Here is a 17138-nt window from a genome sequence, read left to right as displayed (position 1 = left end):
AGAAAAACGCATTTTAATTCAAGTGATTTGCGTTAACGTTGCAATGCGTTGTAATAAATATTTGAGGTGTAGGAAGGCGTTTTAAGTAAAAAAATAATTAATATTTTTGAGGCCTTTGCTGAGTGTTTGATTTTTTTTCAGATTTTTTTGTGTCTAAAGTGGGTTATTTATTGATCTTTAAACGAAATAAAAGAAATAAAAGAGAACGAATAAAACAGTTTTTAAAAGAGTTATTTCATTTTATCATAAATTATGTGTTAATTTACTATTTATATATAGTAACTAGTCAAGGAAGGTTCATTCTACTCCATAGAATATTCAAATCAACACGTGAACAGTCCATAGACTAGTCAATTAATCGACTATTAATATGTAGATATTAGATTTTTCATTAAAAAATCGATTTTTAGTGAGAAATATGAGTGATCACAGATTTTCACTGTTTCCTCAATTGAAGCGTTATTTAAGGATTTACAGCCGATTTAAGATTTCTCGATTCTTGATGAGAAATACGAGTGATCACAGATTTTCACTATTTTCTCAATTGGAGCGTTATTTAAGGATTTACAGCCGATTAAGGATTTTTCATCAAAAAATTGGTGCGTTATTTAAGGTTTTACAGCCGATTTAAGATTTTTCATAAAAAAAAATCGATTTTTGGTGAGAAATATGAGTGATCACAGATTTTCACTGTTTTATCAATTGGAGCGTTATTTAAGGATTTATAGCCGATTTAAGATTTTTCATCACAAAAGCGATTTTTTGTTGGAAACATGAGTAATCACAGATTTTCACTATTTTCTCAATTGGAGCGTTATTTAAGGTCTTACAGCCGATTTAAGATTTTTCATATAAAAATAGATTTTTAGTGAGAAATATGAGTGATCACAGATTTTCACTTTTTTATCAATTGGAGCGTTATTTAAGGATTTATAGCCGATTTAAGATTTTTCATCAAAAAATCGATTTTTAGTGAGAAATATGAGTGATCACAGATTTTCACTGTTTTATCAATTGGAGCGTTATTTAAGGATTTATAGCCGATTTAAGATTTTTCATCAAAAAATCGATTTTTAGTGAGAAATATGAGTGATCACAGATTTTCACTATTTTCTCAACTGGAACGATATTTAAGGATTTACAGCTAATTTAAGATTTTTCATCAAAAAGTCTATTTTTAGTGAGAAATACGAGTGATCACAGATTTTAACTATTTTCTTAATTGGAGCGTTATTTAAGGATTTACAGCCGATTTAAGAATTTTCATAAAAAAATCGATTTTTAGTGAGAAATACGAGTGATCACATATTTTCACTATTTTCTCAATTGGAGCGTTATTTAAAGATTAATTGGAGCGTTATATATGGTTTTACAGCCGCTTTAAGATTTTTCATCAAAAAGTCGATTTTAATTAAGAATTACTAGTGATCACAGATTTTCACTGTTTTCTCAAAAGGAGCGTTATTTAAGGACTTACAGCCGATTCAAGATTTTTCATCAAAAAATCGATTTTTAGTGAAATATATGAGTGATCACAGATTTTCACTGTTTTCTCAATTGGAGCGTTATTTAAGGATTTACAGCCGATTTTAGATTTTTCATTAAAAAATCGATTTTCAATGAGAAATATGACTAATCAAAGATTTTGACTGTTTCATCAATAGGAGCGTTATTTAAGGATTTCCTGCTAATTTAAGATTTTTCAACAAAAAGTATATTTTTAGTGAGAAATACGACTGATCACAGATTTTAACTGTTTTCTTAATTGGAGCGTTATTTAAGGATTTACAGCCGATTTTAGATTTTTCATATAAAAATCGATTTTTGGTGAGTAATATGAGTGATCACAGAATTTCACTATTTTCTCAATTGGAGCATTATTTAAGGTAAGGTGAATGGGAAATATGAGTGATCACAGAATTTCACTATTTTCTCAATTGCAGCGTTATTTAAGGTTTTACAGCCAATTTAAGATTTTTCATAAAAAATTAATTTTTAATGGGAAATACGAGTGATCACAGATTTTCACTATTTTCTAAATTGGAGCTTTATTTAAGGTTTTACAGCCGATTTAAAATTTTTCATCAAAAAATCAATTTTTAGTGAGAAATAGTTAGTTAGAAATACAAGTGATCACGGATTTTCACTATTTTCTCAATTGGACCGTTATTTAAGAATTTACAGCGGATTTAAGATTTTTCATCAAAAAATCGTTTTTTAATACAAAATAAGAGTGATCACAGATTTTCACAGTTTTCTTAAGGATTCAAGATTTTTCATAAAAAATCGTTTTTTAGTGAGAAATATGAGTGATCTCAGATTTTCACTATTTTCTCAATTGGAGCGTTATTTAAGGTTTTACAGCCGATTTAAGATTTTTCACAAAAAAAAAAAAATCGATTTTTAGTGAGAAATACGAGTGATCACAGATTTTCACTATTTTCTCAATTGGAGCGTTATTTAAGGTTTTACAGTCGATTTAAGATTTTTCATCAAAAAATCGAATTTTAGTGAGAAATACGAGTGATCACAGATTTTCACTGTTTTCTCAATTGGAGCGTTATTTATGGTTTTACAGCCGATTTTAGATTTTTCATATAAAAATCGATTTTTGGTGAGTAATATGAGTGATCACAGATTTTCACTATTTTCTCAATTGGAATGATATTTAAGGTTTTACAACCGATTTAAGATATTTCATAGAATCAATTTTTTGTGAGAAATACGAGTGATCACAGATTTTCACTATTTGCTTAATTGGAGCGTTATTTAAGGTTTTACAGTCGATTTAAGATTTTCATTCAAAAAATCGATTTATAGTAAGAAATACGAGTGATCACAGATTTTCATTCTTTTCTCGTATTTCTCGTATTTCTCATTAATTTCACTAATTTTTTTAAAAAAAAAAGATTTTTAATGAGAAATACGAGCGATCACAGATTTTCACTATTTTCTCAATTGGAGCGTTATTTAAAGATCTGCAGGCGATTTAGGATTTTTCATCAAAAAATCGATTTTTAGTGAGAAGTACGAGTGATCACAGATTTTCTCTATTTTCTCAATTGGAGTGTTATTTAAGGTTTTACAGCTGATTTAAGATTTTTCATAAAAAATCGATTTTTAGTGAAATATATGAGTGATGACAGATTTTCACTATTTTCTCAATTGGAGTGTTATTTAAGGATTTACAGCCGATTTTAGATTTTTCATATACAAATCGATTTTTGGTGAGTAATATGAGTGATCACAGAATTTCACTATTTTCTCAATTAGAGCGTTATTTAGGGTTTTACAGCCATTTTAAGATTTTTCATTAAAAAATCGATTTTTATTGAGAAATATGAGTGATCACAGAATTTCAATATTTTCTCAATTGGAGCGTTGTTTAAGGATTTACAGCCGATTTAAGATTTATCGTAAAATAATCGATTTTTGGTGAAATATATGAGTGATCACAGATTTTCACTGTTTTCTCAATAGGAGCGTTATTTAAGGTTTTACAGCCGATTTAAGATTTTTCATAAAAAAATCGATATTTAGTGAGAAATACGAGTGATCACAGATTTTCACTGTTTTCTCAATTGGAGCGTTATTTAAAGTTTTACAGTCGATTTAAGATTTTTCATAAAAAATCGATTTTTGGTGAGAAATATGAGTGATCACAGATTTTCACTATTTTCTCAATTGGAACGATATTTAAGGATTTACAGCCGATTTTTCATCAAAAAGCGATTTTTGTTTGGAAGCATGAGTGATCACAGATTTTCACTATTTTCTCAATTGGAGCGTTATTTAAGGTTTTACAACCGATTTAAGATTTTTCATAAAAAAATCGATTTTTGATGACAAATATGAGTGATCACAGATTTTCACTACTTTCTCAATTGAAGCATTATTTAAGGGTTTACAACCGATTTAAGATTTTTCATTAAAAAATCGATTTTTTGTGGGAAACATGAGTGATCACAGATTTTCACAGTTTTCTCAATTGGAGTGTTATTTAAGGTTTACAGCCGATTTAAGATTTAAGATCAAAAAATCAATTATTAGTGAGAAATATGAGTGATCACAGATTTTCTCTGTTTTCTCAATTGAAGCGTTATTTAAGGTAAAAAAGCGTATATTAAGGTAAAAAAATCGATTTTTGGTGGGAAACATGAGTGATCACAGATTTTCACTATTTTGTCAATTGGAGCGTTATTTAAGGTTTTACAGCCGATTTAAGATTTTTCATCAAAAAATCGATTTTTGGTGAAATATATGAGTGATCACAGATTTTCACTGTTTTCTCAATTGAAGCGTTATTTAAGGATTTACAGCCGTTTAAAATCGATTTTTGATGAGAAATACGAGAATACGTTTTTTTTTGTTGCAAAATAGTAGTGATCACTAATTTCTTATTTGGAGCAAATAATAATTTTAACAATTAAGATAGCATACTTTTAAGCATAAATATTATGTTATTAAAATACTTAACTAAAGTTATTTTAGGCGAGAATTATTTTCAATTACAGTGAAGCCTTGATTTACGCTCTTGGTGAAAAATCACAATATAATATTAGGAAGTAAATGTGTTATATACAGATATTCGGTATCTTCACGATCACCAGCAGCATGTGTTGTAAATTTTTAAATTTCGGTAGGTGATCGTATACATATATGCACTTAGGGCTTTATGAATCTATGCTTTTATTAGATTTATGCTAAATTCGATTGAATTATTTATGTAACGTCATCATATTATTTTACCTGTTAAATGAATTAAATGTTTGTGGTTTTCTCTTTTTTATAAATATAAAATATAGTAATCCTATTATTTTTACATTCAGAATTTATACTTTCTTTCAGAGAAATGCATCAATAGATAGAAATACAGGAATTCTACAAATCGCATTAAGAATATATTTTAAACTGATGTTTCTAAGAATCCCGCTTGCACTACATCAATATGTAAAGATATATATCAGAGATGATTTAAAGGAATCGACTTTTGAGTCAGAAAAAATCCTCATATACGGAAGGGGCTATGATCAATAAGGTGCTCTATTTCGTGGATCCGGTTGTATGAGGTCATGATTCTAAAAACTAAGTCTATATATACGGAAGCCTTCCGAAAACCATTATGAATTTAATTTAGATATATTTTAGGAATTTATTAATGAAAAACTGATTGCGTTCATCCTTGGACCAAAAGTAGTACTTGTATCAAATTTCAGCGAATTCTCTTCAAATTTGCTCATTTACAGATTCTGAGCCGATTGATATACTTTAAGGTAGGTAGAGGACCATAAATTTCCTAACCACTAAAGTGGTGTAGGGTATAATATATGCATAAAGAATTTGCCGCAGATAAAATCATTCAGTTAAAACATTCCAATCATTATTCATAAGTCCATGTCTGAAAAATCATCTCTGATTAACAGCTGATTATATATTGTGGTTATATCGTTCCTCTGATGATGTGGGGTATATACGTATATGTAATAATGCAAGTAACATTTAAAGTTTCTTCATTAGTCTTACAACCATAATCGATAGAGAAAGTAATATAAAAAGTTAACTAAAATTAACATTTCTGAATTGAAATGTATCTCCTAATAATCCAGACAATCGTTTTATGTCAAATTTTTATACGATTTTCACCCATAAAAGCGCTTAACAATGACATAGCAGAAAGTTGTCCCTATCAAAATACTGTAAATTTAACAAATCACCAACGTTTCGAAAACGGTTCATATCTATATGAAGATATTTTAATACCAATCGAAAAGCAAAAATTATATAATTATTATATGAAATATTCAAAAATCAAGAAATCAGTTCGTCCCCATCCGAGAGGTTGTGTTTGTGAGAGAAAAGCCTGCATAAATATGTGTTGCGAAAGAAATGAATATTTAAGTATTAACAAAAATATTGTAAAGTGTGTAAAACTGAATCCGTTAGATGTTAAAATGTCTTTGATGGTGAAATTAACGGATAAAAATAATTTTAAAAAGGAGCTACAAGTTTACAAATACTTCACCACTCAAGTAGGTTTACCCTGTCGTCAGCCGAAAGCATTAAATCTAACTCAGGACAAGGGGATATGGTATCAGGTGAGTAGGGTTAGAAAATGGGTTATTGATGGATGTAGATATATTTCAATTATGTTATTTTGTTAGGATCGCCTACTACATATTCAGATGAATAATTTAACATATTCCACAATGGACTATTGTTATTCTCCATTGCTAAATGCCAGTTCTAAACAATATATATTAACACCATACATATGTGAGAATAAATATGAAGGATCAGTGCTAATACTGGTAAATTCTTATGGTAAGAAAAATTCGATATCCGATATCGTAGAGATGTGTTTTGAAATGTGACACCAAGATAAATCAGACATGTAAAAATCAGTACCTTTGGTAAATAGTCAATAGTCCATTTATTAACTCATATAGTGCAGTCTGAAGAATAATCAATAGTTAATACTTTGACCCATAGGTTAGTTAATAAATCAGTATAAGACTGGTTCAAGGTACATTTAATCAGGTGTATGCATTCGAGAGAAATCTGCTTACCGTCTAATTGTATTTTAAATATAATGCTTTTGCTAAATAGTCCATAAAGGAATTAATAGATCAATCCGAAGACTAATCAATAGGTAATAAACTGACCTATAGGTTAGTTAATAGATCAGTATAAGACTAGTCCAAGGTACATTTAATCAGGTATATACTGTCAAATTGTATTTAAAATGGAGTATGACAGCAAACAGGTAGAGAACACATCAACATATTCAGCTGTTTGCTCACATACACCTCTATAAATGCGCCTTTGATTAGTCAAAACTCTACTCCATTATAGTTCATATACTACACTAAGTTGTTCATATGCTAGTCAATAGACTAATCCATATGATATTCCAGAAACTACACTTCAAATTAGTCCATAGCCTAGTTAATAGACTTATGCATAGGATTGTCAATAAACTACTCCTTAAACTAGTCAATAGACTTGTCCAAAAACTTACCAAAAACTAGCCTATAGATAAGTCCACTCAGTAGTAGGTACATATGCTATTTCACATGTTAGTTCATAGATTATTCAAAAGATCAATTCATAGTCTAGTCCGTAAAATAAACAACTGCATAAACAAGTCAACTGAAAAGTTCATATACTACTCCATACTGTTGTTCATAGAATAGTAAATAGATTAATCCCCAGAATAGTCAATAAACTACTTCTTAAACTATTCATCAGACTTTTCCGTAAAATAATCTATGAACTAGTCAATAGTCGAGTCCATTGAGTTGCACATTCGTTAGTCAACAGACTAGTTCATAAAACACTCGTTAAATTGATCACTAGACTAGTCTATAGACTTCTCAAGAGGCTTATCTATAGGCTATTCAATACACCATTCCATAAACAAGTCCATAGGCTGGTTAAGAGTCTCATCCATGGACTAATTAAAAGACTATTCCATAGACTAGTCGACTATTTTATAAACTAGTCCATAGACTTGCCAACATACTAATTCATAGATTAGTCCGTAGAATAGTCAATAGACTAGTATATGGAGTTGTCAACAGAATAACTCATAGACTAGTCAATAAATAACTATATAAACTATTCAATAAGGGAGTCAACTGAGAAGTCTATACTCCATACAGTTGTTCATAGAACAGTAAATAGACTAATACATAGAATAGTCAATAAACTACTAAATAGGCTAAATCATAGGATAGTCAATAAACTACTCTTTAAACTAGTCAATCTACTGGTCCATAAACTTGTCAACAGGCTTTTCCATGAAGTAGTCTGATTATAAACTAGAAAACCGTTTATAGATTAGTCAACTGACTAGTTCATAGAATAGTCAATAAAATAATCATTAAATTAGTCAATACATGAATTCATAGATTAGTCAATATATGAGTTCATAGACTAGCCCATAGAATAATTAAAAGACTAGTCAATAGACTTGTCCATCTAATAGTCTTAGACTAGTCCATAGACTTGTCAACAGACTACGGAATAGTAAAGTTACGAGTCCATAGACTACATAGTTAACATACTAGATAAAACACTTATCTAATTCATAAATAGATTAGTCCGAAGACAACTCCATAGATTAGACAATGGACACGCCCACATGGACTAGCCCACAAACTAGTAAATCAACTCGTTTATAATGAATATATATAGTTAGTACTGTTTCCGAATTACAGCAAAAATTTAAATAATATCGAAAATACATTTTTAAACTTCAGAGTCCTGACAATCGGCTTATTATACATATCTAGAGTCACATTTATTTCACTCAACTTATCGAAATCAAAGAGATAATCCAATATAGTTTATATATTATTTTAGCCATGATTGCATCGGTATTATTTTTAATACTCACCATAGTGGTGTATTTATTGCTAAAAGAATTGAGGCAAACGTTAAGTGGTAAACTAATGATATCATATCTTATCTCACTAACCATGGGCTATATCATTATTAGCTTTATTAATATTTCCGGTATACAATTTGATCTTATATTGTGCAGCCTTTTAGGTAAGTTTTGATTATATTTTTAAGATAAATGTTATACAGATTTAACGATTATATGATGTTTAAGGTTTTACCTGTTATTTTTTCCTAATGGCTGCCTTTTTATGGTTGAACATTTTGTGTTATGATATTTGGAAGAATATAAATGAAACTAATAATATTGAGTTCAATTCTGAAGAAGATTCTAGGCAATTCTTGTGTTATTCCCTTTATGTGTGGCTGATTGCGGGTCTAGCAACTGTGGTTAGTGTTTTCGTAGAACAGTTAACGAATTTGGATGATCTTTATAAGCCGGGCATTGATAAGGAAAGGTGTTGGCTGAACAGTAAGTATTAGCTATAGAATTAACATTTAAAATCGCTCTATTCTCCTTATAGCTGAGAGATGGTCTGCTGCTATCTACTTTTATGGACCCACTTTTGTTATTTTACTACTTAATTTGGTCACATTTTTCCGTGTAGCGATAAAAATCTGTAAAGTGCGTTATGATGCGGCAAAACTTACAAATAAAGAAAAACTATTTCGGGAGAAGTAAGTTTAAGGCAATTTCAATATTCAATTAAAATTTCAAAATATTTAATTAAGATAAATCCTTCCTCCACAGTGTTATAGTCATTTATCGTTTATACCTATTAATGGGTATTTCCTGGATCTTTGATGTTTTATCTTATTGTTTCACATCGAACAGAATGGAGGATAATTATCAACTTTATTTTGCTTTCACTGATTTTATAAATGCCATTCAAGGTTGTTTAATATTTGTGTTATTTGTTCTGAAACGAAATATTTTAAATCTGATAAGACTCAAGTAAGTTCTTGACAATTGAAACATTTAATGAAAGAAATAAGTATAACATTTTGATTTGCTATTTTTTAGATGTCTTCCCACATTCTCTCCTACAGATTGCTTGGTATTGCAAAATTTACATAACATTCAAGCAAATGTTGCGATTTAAATCCGCCAGAATTCTAAATTTTATAAATAGTATTTATAAAATTATATGTTATGGTTATTATATAGAAATTAAAATTTTATTTAAAATAAAACTTAGCATTTATTATTGGACTTATAACTTAAAAATTTGGGTCTTTTTAGCTTTTATTTTGAAACCATTTTACAATATAAATTTACTCAATATTTTGGCTCTTGATAGTTATGAACCACTCCCATCTTTTTGACAACATATGGATTCCGAGTCAAGAAAATTGCTCATCATTTGAGCCAGACATCAGATTAAAGAAATTTCGTATATCCTATTCTGAAATGAAGCTTGTTCCAAAGTGATCGTTCTCTAACGATCGAAAAAATAGTGTCCAAGTATGGAATGTAAGGCAAACTTCCCAACTACTTCTTTCTAAATAGTTTTTTTTTTTACATATATAGCAAGATGTGAGAGTTATCCAGCCGTTTTTCGGCTAATGTTAGCTTCAAACGAATTATTTGCATTCGGTACTTGTTCCCTGTGATGCCCAGTTCTCAGCAGTTCATAATATACATATGTCCCCTTTGCTCCTCCCCACCCACGGGTCATGTTTTTTTGATGATATATCCCATCTTGGTGGATAGCAATTCCGGCTTATAGGGGTGTTACCAATACATCTGGTGATGATCAAATGTATCCTAGGTCTCTTCTTGGAATGACTTAACATACAATTGAATCTGGCTAGTTGCCCGCAGGTCTTTTTTCTGGCTGGTCAGTTGGTTGAGCTTCCTTCGGGATTCACGGCTGTGGTTTATACCCAAATTCGCGGGGAGAGAATGTTGGTTTAAGGACTGATATATCCAAATGCTATATATGTCTGGATTCTCTCTACGGTGTACTTGTCATCTCAACAGATATCACTGGGTGATGTGACAAAGCAACTCATTCTGGATTCCTGAACCCCTTGAGTATCTTTTATTTTTCGCGTAGTAGGGCGCCAGTATAGGTTTGGGAATTTTTTGGTAATTGCATGTCATTCCGTAGATCGTTCTTTACAGTCTGAGAATGGAACTGATGTAAGTTGGTGAACGATCGGAAAAGACCGTTCTGTTCGACAGGAGACTAGTACTGATTAAGTAGATCGATTAACTTTGGAAATTCCAACATCATTTGTAACATTATCTTGACATACAGAGAGATCCTGGCTGGGTATTTCGGACTACCAAATACGTCTCTAGGTGCTGTTGACGAAGCAACAGAGCCTTGTAATGTGGTTGTGCTACTGAGAGACGAGAAATCTATCTGAGCGGATAGTTAAAGAATGGCGACGCTCATGACAATGCTTATACCTGATGGTCCATCTAGGTGCGTTAATTGGTTCTTCGTTATCCCTCTTTTCAGATTCGACCGGCGCTTCTACGCCTGTCGGGGTAGTATTGTCCGTTAAAGAATGGGGACGCTTATGACAATGCTTATACCTGATGGTCCATCTCGGTGCGTCAGGGCTTTGGGCTATCGGGGTAGTATTAATGCAAGTTGTCATACCGCAACGTGATCACTTAGCAAGATATTAGATAGCTCGAGTGTTTCAGCAAAGTGCTTGTAAATGGAGCCATGTATAAAAGTTGCCACCTAAGTGTTCTTCATCGAAGTCACTCGGAGGCGATTGATAGACCGTCAAGACAGGAGGCGCTTGATAGACCGCTCTAAAGTCTACCCAGTAGATGAAAAAGACCATCGTGAAATAAGGCCGTCAAGAAAGGTCCCATTTTTCTAAAACATTACCATAGCGCCATAGCTTTATTGTCCATTCGGTTGTTTGTCCCATCTTTATATACGATCTCTTATGATATGGGTTATCGTAATAGATCCATTTTTCATCGCAATTAATGATTCGATGGAAAAACATTTTAAAACATTCAAGCAGAGCAGTACAGTACTAATACATACATACATATATAGTAGTCGGACATGCAAAGTCTTAAAGGTCTTAATAACAATGATAAATAACAATAGAACTCAAAAATTTGAGCAGTTTAAAGAATGGACCCAAACGAACGCGATTTTTTCAATACTCTCATTACTAAAGTACGTATTTTGTGGTTTTAAATGAAAAAAAAAATATATATATGTATGTATATATTTTCAATTCAACTATTTATCAGATATTAAAGTGGTTTCAGTTATTTTGCAATGAGAACTCATAAACAGTCAACCGTAAAATTCTCTTAAATTTTATCACATTTTCTTAAAAAAAAATAATTCGAAAATTTAAAAAGAATTAAGTCCCACATATCATGACATTTTCTAACTAAGTATCAGACCATAAATCTACTTTGGGTAAAATTTTGAGAAATAATTTATGAACAACTACTAACAAGTAAGAGCGTTCACATTAATGAAATATATGAAGTCAAAATTATAGTTACAACAAAACCGAAATTTCGATTTTCTTAAACATTGCATATGTACATACTATATATCAAATCGTGTTATTGACTCAAAACAGTTCTACTTAACATTTCCTAAAACATTGGTTAGGCTCTTTTCATCAAATATTTGTTCAATGTGAACACAACGCTAGTATGTTTCTAAAAGAGTACACACGTTACGTCTGCGGTAATTGTGGTATTTTATTGTTCCTCAGGGATTTTTTTTAATTGTTACTTTTAATTTATAAACAAATAAGAAAACCTTATGCTGCAAAAGCAAATTCTGAAATCAGTCTTATAAAATCATTTGAGAAAACAATAACGTACGATATGTATTAGAATAACGAAATATGGGTTTTAAATTATTCTTGGCACTTGTAACATGGCAACTTTTTATTAAAGTTCCATTTGTATCGGCTTTCAAGGAGTACAATCAAACTGGACAATGTCCGTATAAAAATACAGTAAATCTAAAACATTATCGCCGTTACGAAAATGGCACTTATCTCTATAGAGATATTTTGATACCACCCGAAAAACAACATTACTATGATTATCATTTGAATTTTCAAAAAACTAAGAAATCGGTACAGCGTCATTTAAGAGGTTGTGTTTGTGAGAAACGTCCTTGTCTGAAATTGTGTTGTGAAGATTGGGAATATTTCGATTTCAGTCAAAATATGGGAAAATGTAAAAAATTATCTCAAGACATGAAGGTGTCTTGGGATGTAGCTATACAACGGAAAAGTGAAAACATCGAAAAAGTAAATATTTTTAAACATTTTACTCCTCAAGTTGGTTTGCCCTGTCGAGAACCGGAGGAATTGGATTTTATGCTGGATAAATGGATGTTATTTGAGGTAAGTTATAGTAGAAGAAAATTATAATTGCAATATCGGACGTGATTGATCATCTAAGTTTGTTTTACAATGTTTACACGTATCGTCTAGATGGACTCAATTTTTAATATAATTAGAAAAAGTTGTTCATACACTTTTAATTATTTATTTATTCTAGAATGGAACCCTATTTGTATCATATGATAATTCATATTACGATACATTACAATATTGTTATTCACCACTCTTAAATACGACCACCATGGAGTACATATTAACACCCTACACATGTCCGGTTAAAAATATTCCTTCCTGGAAGCAACGAGTTATTTCATATGGTAAGTCAAAAGTCACTATTAAAATCAAAGGAAATTATAGATTATTGATTCTGTTGAAATATTGCTCCTAGGTCATTGCCGGCCATATGATACCCTAAAATTATACTTTAAAAAAAACTGTTATGTTGAATTTTACCTTAATACATATAGATATATTTAATTAAGCAAATTTTCTCAAATAGGCTTTATATATGGGACTTGGGTTAAATATATAAAGTCCTATCCTCATATAATTTGGTTAAAAATTTTTCTATTCTTCTATTATGTTGAGTTTTATCCTAATTCCGATATATTTTAACAATTTATTGATGAAAAACTGGGTCAACTATAGGCCGATCCTCATAAAATTTGGATAATAATGGTTACAAGTCAAATACGGAAGTTTCTTTTTCTAAAGGTTAAATGCGGCCCGATCATCACGAAATTCGGCTTATGGGCAATTTTGTGTCAAGTGATCCAACTTTTAAAATCGATGTTTTACGATTTGTAGGTTAGTACTTTTGGATAGTAGGTCAGACTCAAACGAATTTTGAAATAAAAGGGGGAAATGAAGTGACTCTCTATAACTCCGGCAGTTCTTGACCGATAGAGCTAAAAATTTGTATCTAGCCTACCAATAGTACTAACCTTGGTGTAAATTTCATCCAAATACATTTTTTCGAGTTGGATCACTTGACACGAAATTGCCCTTATATAAAAATTATTTAGTTATGCCAATTTTGGAAGAGATATAACATAGTTGGGAGCTAAAGACCCCAAATCGGAAGTTCCCACGGTCTATTCTATGGTCCTAACTCTAGGAAGTGCTTCTGATTCTTTATTAAAATCGTTTTTCCGTTATAGCAGTATGACTATGAGCTCAAAAGAACTAATTGGGAGGTTTAGTTGAATGGGGACTGGGTGAAATAATGGACCTATTTTCCTCCTTGTTGAAAATTATCTTGAAAAATGCGACCTATAGGGCGCGCATAAGGTTTACATGGATACACAAACAGACGGACGTTATACTTTAAGGTCGGTGTAGACCAATATTTCGATGTGTTATAAACATCAGCATAAATGCATAATACACTCCCCACTATAACGTTGCCTCTGACAACTTTACCTTAATATATCTCGAAACCTTAAGCTGTAAACCCTGGGCTTCTACATTCTGTCTTTCATAAGTCAACGTAATGCCTGTAATACATTTAGTCAAATCTTCGCCTTTGCTGTTGAGTATCATCTTATGAGTTTTGAAAAAGCTGACTCTAAATCGGGGATTTATCTGACGTTTGAATAAATACAGGCTTTTCGATTGATCAAATTTCCATTTTAAATTAAAGTGGAATGGCTTCTGCAACATCTATTAAAAATTTTCCATTTTTTGAACTTAGTTGTATCAGCTGCATATGAGAACGGAGTAAGTTTCGGAGAATTTTACTTTTCTGACAACATTTCTTTAATTTCAATTCGAGCAATAAGATCAGTGGATTGTTCTACGGCTTTAATCTGTTTTGGTCGGTTGTTTTTTAAATCTAAGTTTTACTTCTTCGAATTATATATCATGAATCATAATAATTTTGAAGAGACTTCTTCAAATTCTCTAATTCTTTTTATAGCCATGGCAATATCGGTATTATTTTTAATACCCACCATAGTGGTGTATTTATCACTAAAAGAATTGCGGGGTAATTTGCGCGGTAAACTTTTGATCTGTTATATTCTATCACTGGCCGTTGGTTATATTATCATTGCCCTTATAAATATTTCGGAGTTACAATTTGATGTATACGGTTGTAATATTTTGGGTAGGTTTTACTTTTATATCATAAATATTTATTAATTTTTCTAATAATAAATTATTATTTCATTTAAGGTTATACTTGCTATTTTTTCCTAGTGGCTGCCTTTTTATGGCTAAACGTTTTATGTTTTGACATTTGGAAAAATTTCAAAGAAACCTCTTATTTAGAACTGAACTCAAAAAAGAGCGTTAAGGAATTTATTTTCTATTCCCTATATGTTTGGCTAGGTGCTGGTTTCGCCACGGGTGTTTGTATTTTTATACAACTTTCGACGAGTGTGAATGATCTTTATAAGCCGGGCATTGGTAATCAAAAGTGTTGGTTGGATAGTAAGTATGGAACATATAGTTTACACGATCGAAGCATTTACTTCATTGGGGTTATGATATAATTACAGCACAAAGTTGGTCGGCCGCAATTTACTTCTATGGTCCCACTCTAGTGATTTTACTGTTTAATTTAGTCACTTTTGTCCATTTAACTGCAAGAATCTGTAAAATCCGTTCCGATATTGCAAATATGACGCATAGAGAAAAATTCATTGAAGAAAAGTGAGTATTATAGCAACATCTAATAAATATATGATCCATAGCATTAAATCCATTTTTTGTTTCTTTTCCCCTTAGTGCTATTGTCATTTTTCGTTTATATCTAATAATGGGCATTTCCTGGCTCTTTGATGTTATATCATATTGTCTGCCTGATACCGAAAAATGGATGTTTGCATTTGCCATCTCCGATTTTCTTAATGCAATTCAAGGTATTTTAATTTTTTCACTATTTGTATTGAAGGCAAATGTTTTGGATTTATTGAAAAAAAGGTAAGAAAAGATTCTTATATTTCGTGGATTATAAAAATAAATAAATATATTTTTCTTTAAAGATTTTGCAGGAACCACAAGGCCAAGACTCGAAGGAGTATCTCAACATCTACCACAGTTTTGTCAAAATCGCAAAATTCTAGTTCCAGGCAGGCAACAGTCAGGCATTAGATCTTCAAAGAACGTTTTATTTGCTTTGAAAATGTCGAATTTTACGCCAATAAATCATCATATGCGGCTAATTTTGAATTACTTAGTTCTTTAATGTGGAAAAAAGTGTAGCACAAAGTAAAATTTTAAAAAATTCAAAATTTCTTAATGGGTGAATATTCTAAGTGGTATATTTTGGAACCTTATAAAGTTAATTACTGAACATGGTTTTTGCAAGATAGATAATCAACTTTTCTAAATAAAAGAATTTAGTTTGGTATTAATATGGGTCAGATAATCCCCATTATTGGCAAATTTATAATATTTAAATTTAACGAAACTCAATGATATTTTTTATTAGTTCTTCTAAATAAAAAATCTAATCTAAGAATCCCGAAATGAAAATCCCAATTTTTTTTTCAATTTAACTAACTAACTAACTAACTAACTAACTAACTAACTAACTAACTAACTAACTAACTACTAACTAACTAACTAACTAACTAACTAACTAACTACTAACTAACTAACTAACTAACTAACTAACTAACTAACTAACTAACTAACTAACTACTAACTAACTAACTAACTAACTAACTAACTAACTAACTAACTAACTAACTAACTAACTAACTAACTAACTAACTAACTAACTAACTAACTAACTAACTAACTAACTACTAACTAACTAACTACTACTAACTAACTAACTAACTAACTAACTAACTAACTAACTAACTAACTAACTAACTAACTAACTAACTAACTAACTAACTAACTAACTAACTAACTAACTAACTAACTAACTAACTAACTAACTAACTAACTAACTAACTAACTAACTAACTAACTAACTAACTAACTACTAACTAACTAACTAACTAACTAACTAACTAACTAACTAACTAACTAACTAACTAACTAACTAACTAACTAACTAACTAACTAACTAACTAACTAACTAACTAACTAACTAACTAACTAACTAACTAACTAACTAACTACTAACTAACTAACTAACTAACTACTAACTAACTAACTAACTAACTAACTAACTAACTAACTAACTAACTAACTAACTAACTAACTAACTAACTAACTAACTAACTAACTAACTAACTAACTAACTAACTAACTAACTAACTAACTAACTAACTAACTAACTAACTAACTAACTAACTAACTAACTAACTAACTAACTAACTAACTAACTAACTAACTAACTAACTAACTAACTAACTAACTAACTAACTAACTAACTAACTAACTAACTAACTAACTAACTATCTAACTAACTA

At 30.5% G+C, this 17138-nt stretch overlaps 2 protein-coding genes across 3 annotated transcripts; both read left to right on the top strand.

The window, feature by feature from the left end:
- Nucleotides 1-5538: 5538 nt before the first annotated feature.
- On the top strand, nt 5539-9513 carry LOC119603219 (G-protein coupled receptor Mth2-like). Its single transcript, XM_037955195.1, has 7 exons — nt 5539-6095; nt 6162-6321; nt 8365-8553; nt 8618-8875; nt 8928-9081; nt 9155-9358; nt 9428-9513. Exons 1-7 carry the CDS (start codon nt 5586-5588, stop codon nt 9504-9506), a joined length of 1554 nt encoding a protein of 517 aa, XP_037811123.1. The 5' UTR covers nt 5539-5585; the 3' UTR covers nt 9507-9513.
- Nucleotides 9514-12222: 2709 nt separating this feature from the next.
- LOC119603218 (G-protein coupled receptor Mth2-like) lies at nt 12223-16229 on the top strand. Of its 2 annotated transcripts, none has more exons than XM_037955194.1 (7): nt 12223-12765; nt 12923-13082; nt 14684-14872; nt 15097-15198; nt 15267-15420; nt 15496-15690; nt 15753-16229. In XM_037955194.1, the coding sequence occupies exons 1-7, from the start codon at nt 12256-12258 to the stop codon at nt 15859-15861; spliced, it is 1419 nt and encodes a 472-aa protein (XP_037811122.1). In that variant the 5' UTR covers nt 12223-12255; the 3' UTR covers nt 15862-16229. The 2 variants fall into 2 exon arrangements, with proteins under 2 accessions (XP_037811122.1, XP_037811121.1); XM_037955193.1 differs by having other exon boundaries at nt 14941-15198.
- Nucleotides 16230-17138: the final 909 nt, after the last annotated feature.

The sequence above is a fragment of the Lucilia sericata genome, unplaced genomic scaffold (assembly GCF_015586225.1).
Source record: "Lucilia sericata isolate MDLA Ls3-8-SP2 unplaced genomic scaffold, ASM1558622v1 Contig000284F_arrow, whole genome shotgun sequence".
NCBI classification, from domain to species: Eukaryota; Metazoa; Arthropoda; class Insecta; order Diptera; family Calliphoridae; genus Lucilia; species Lucilia sericata.
This window is presented reverse-complemented; position numbering and strand designations above follow the sequence as displayed.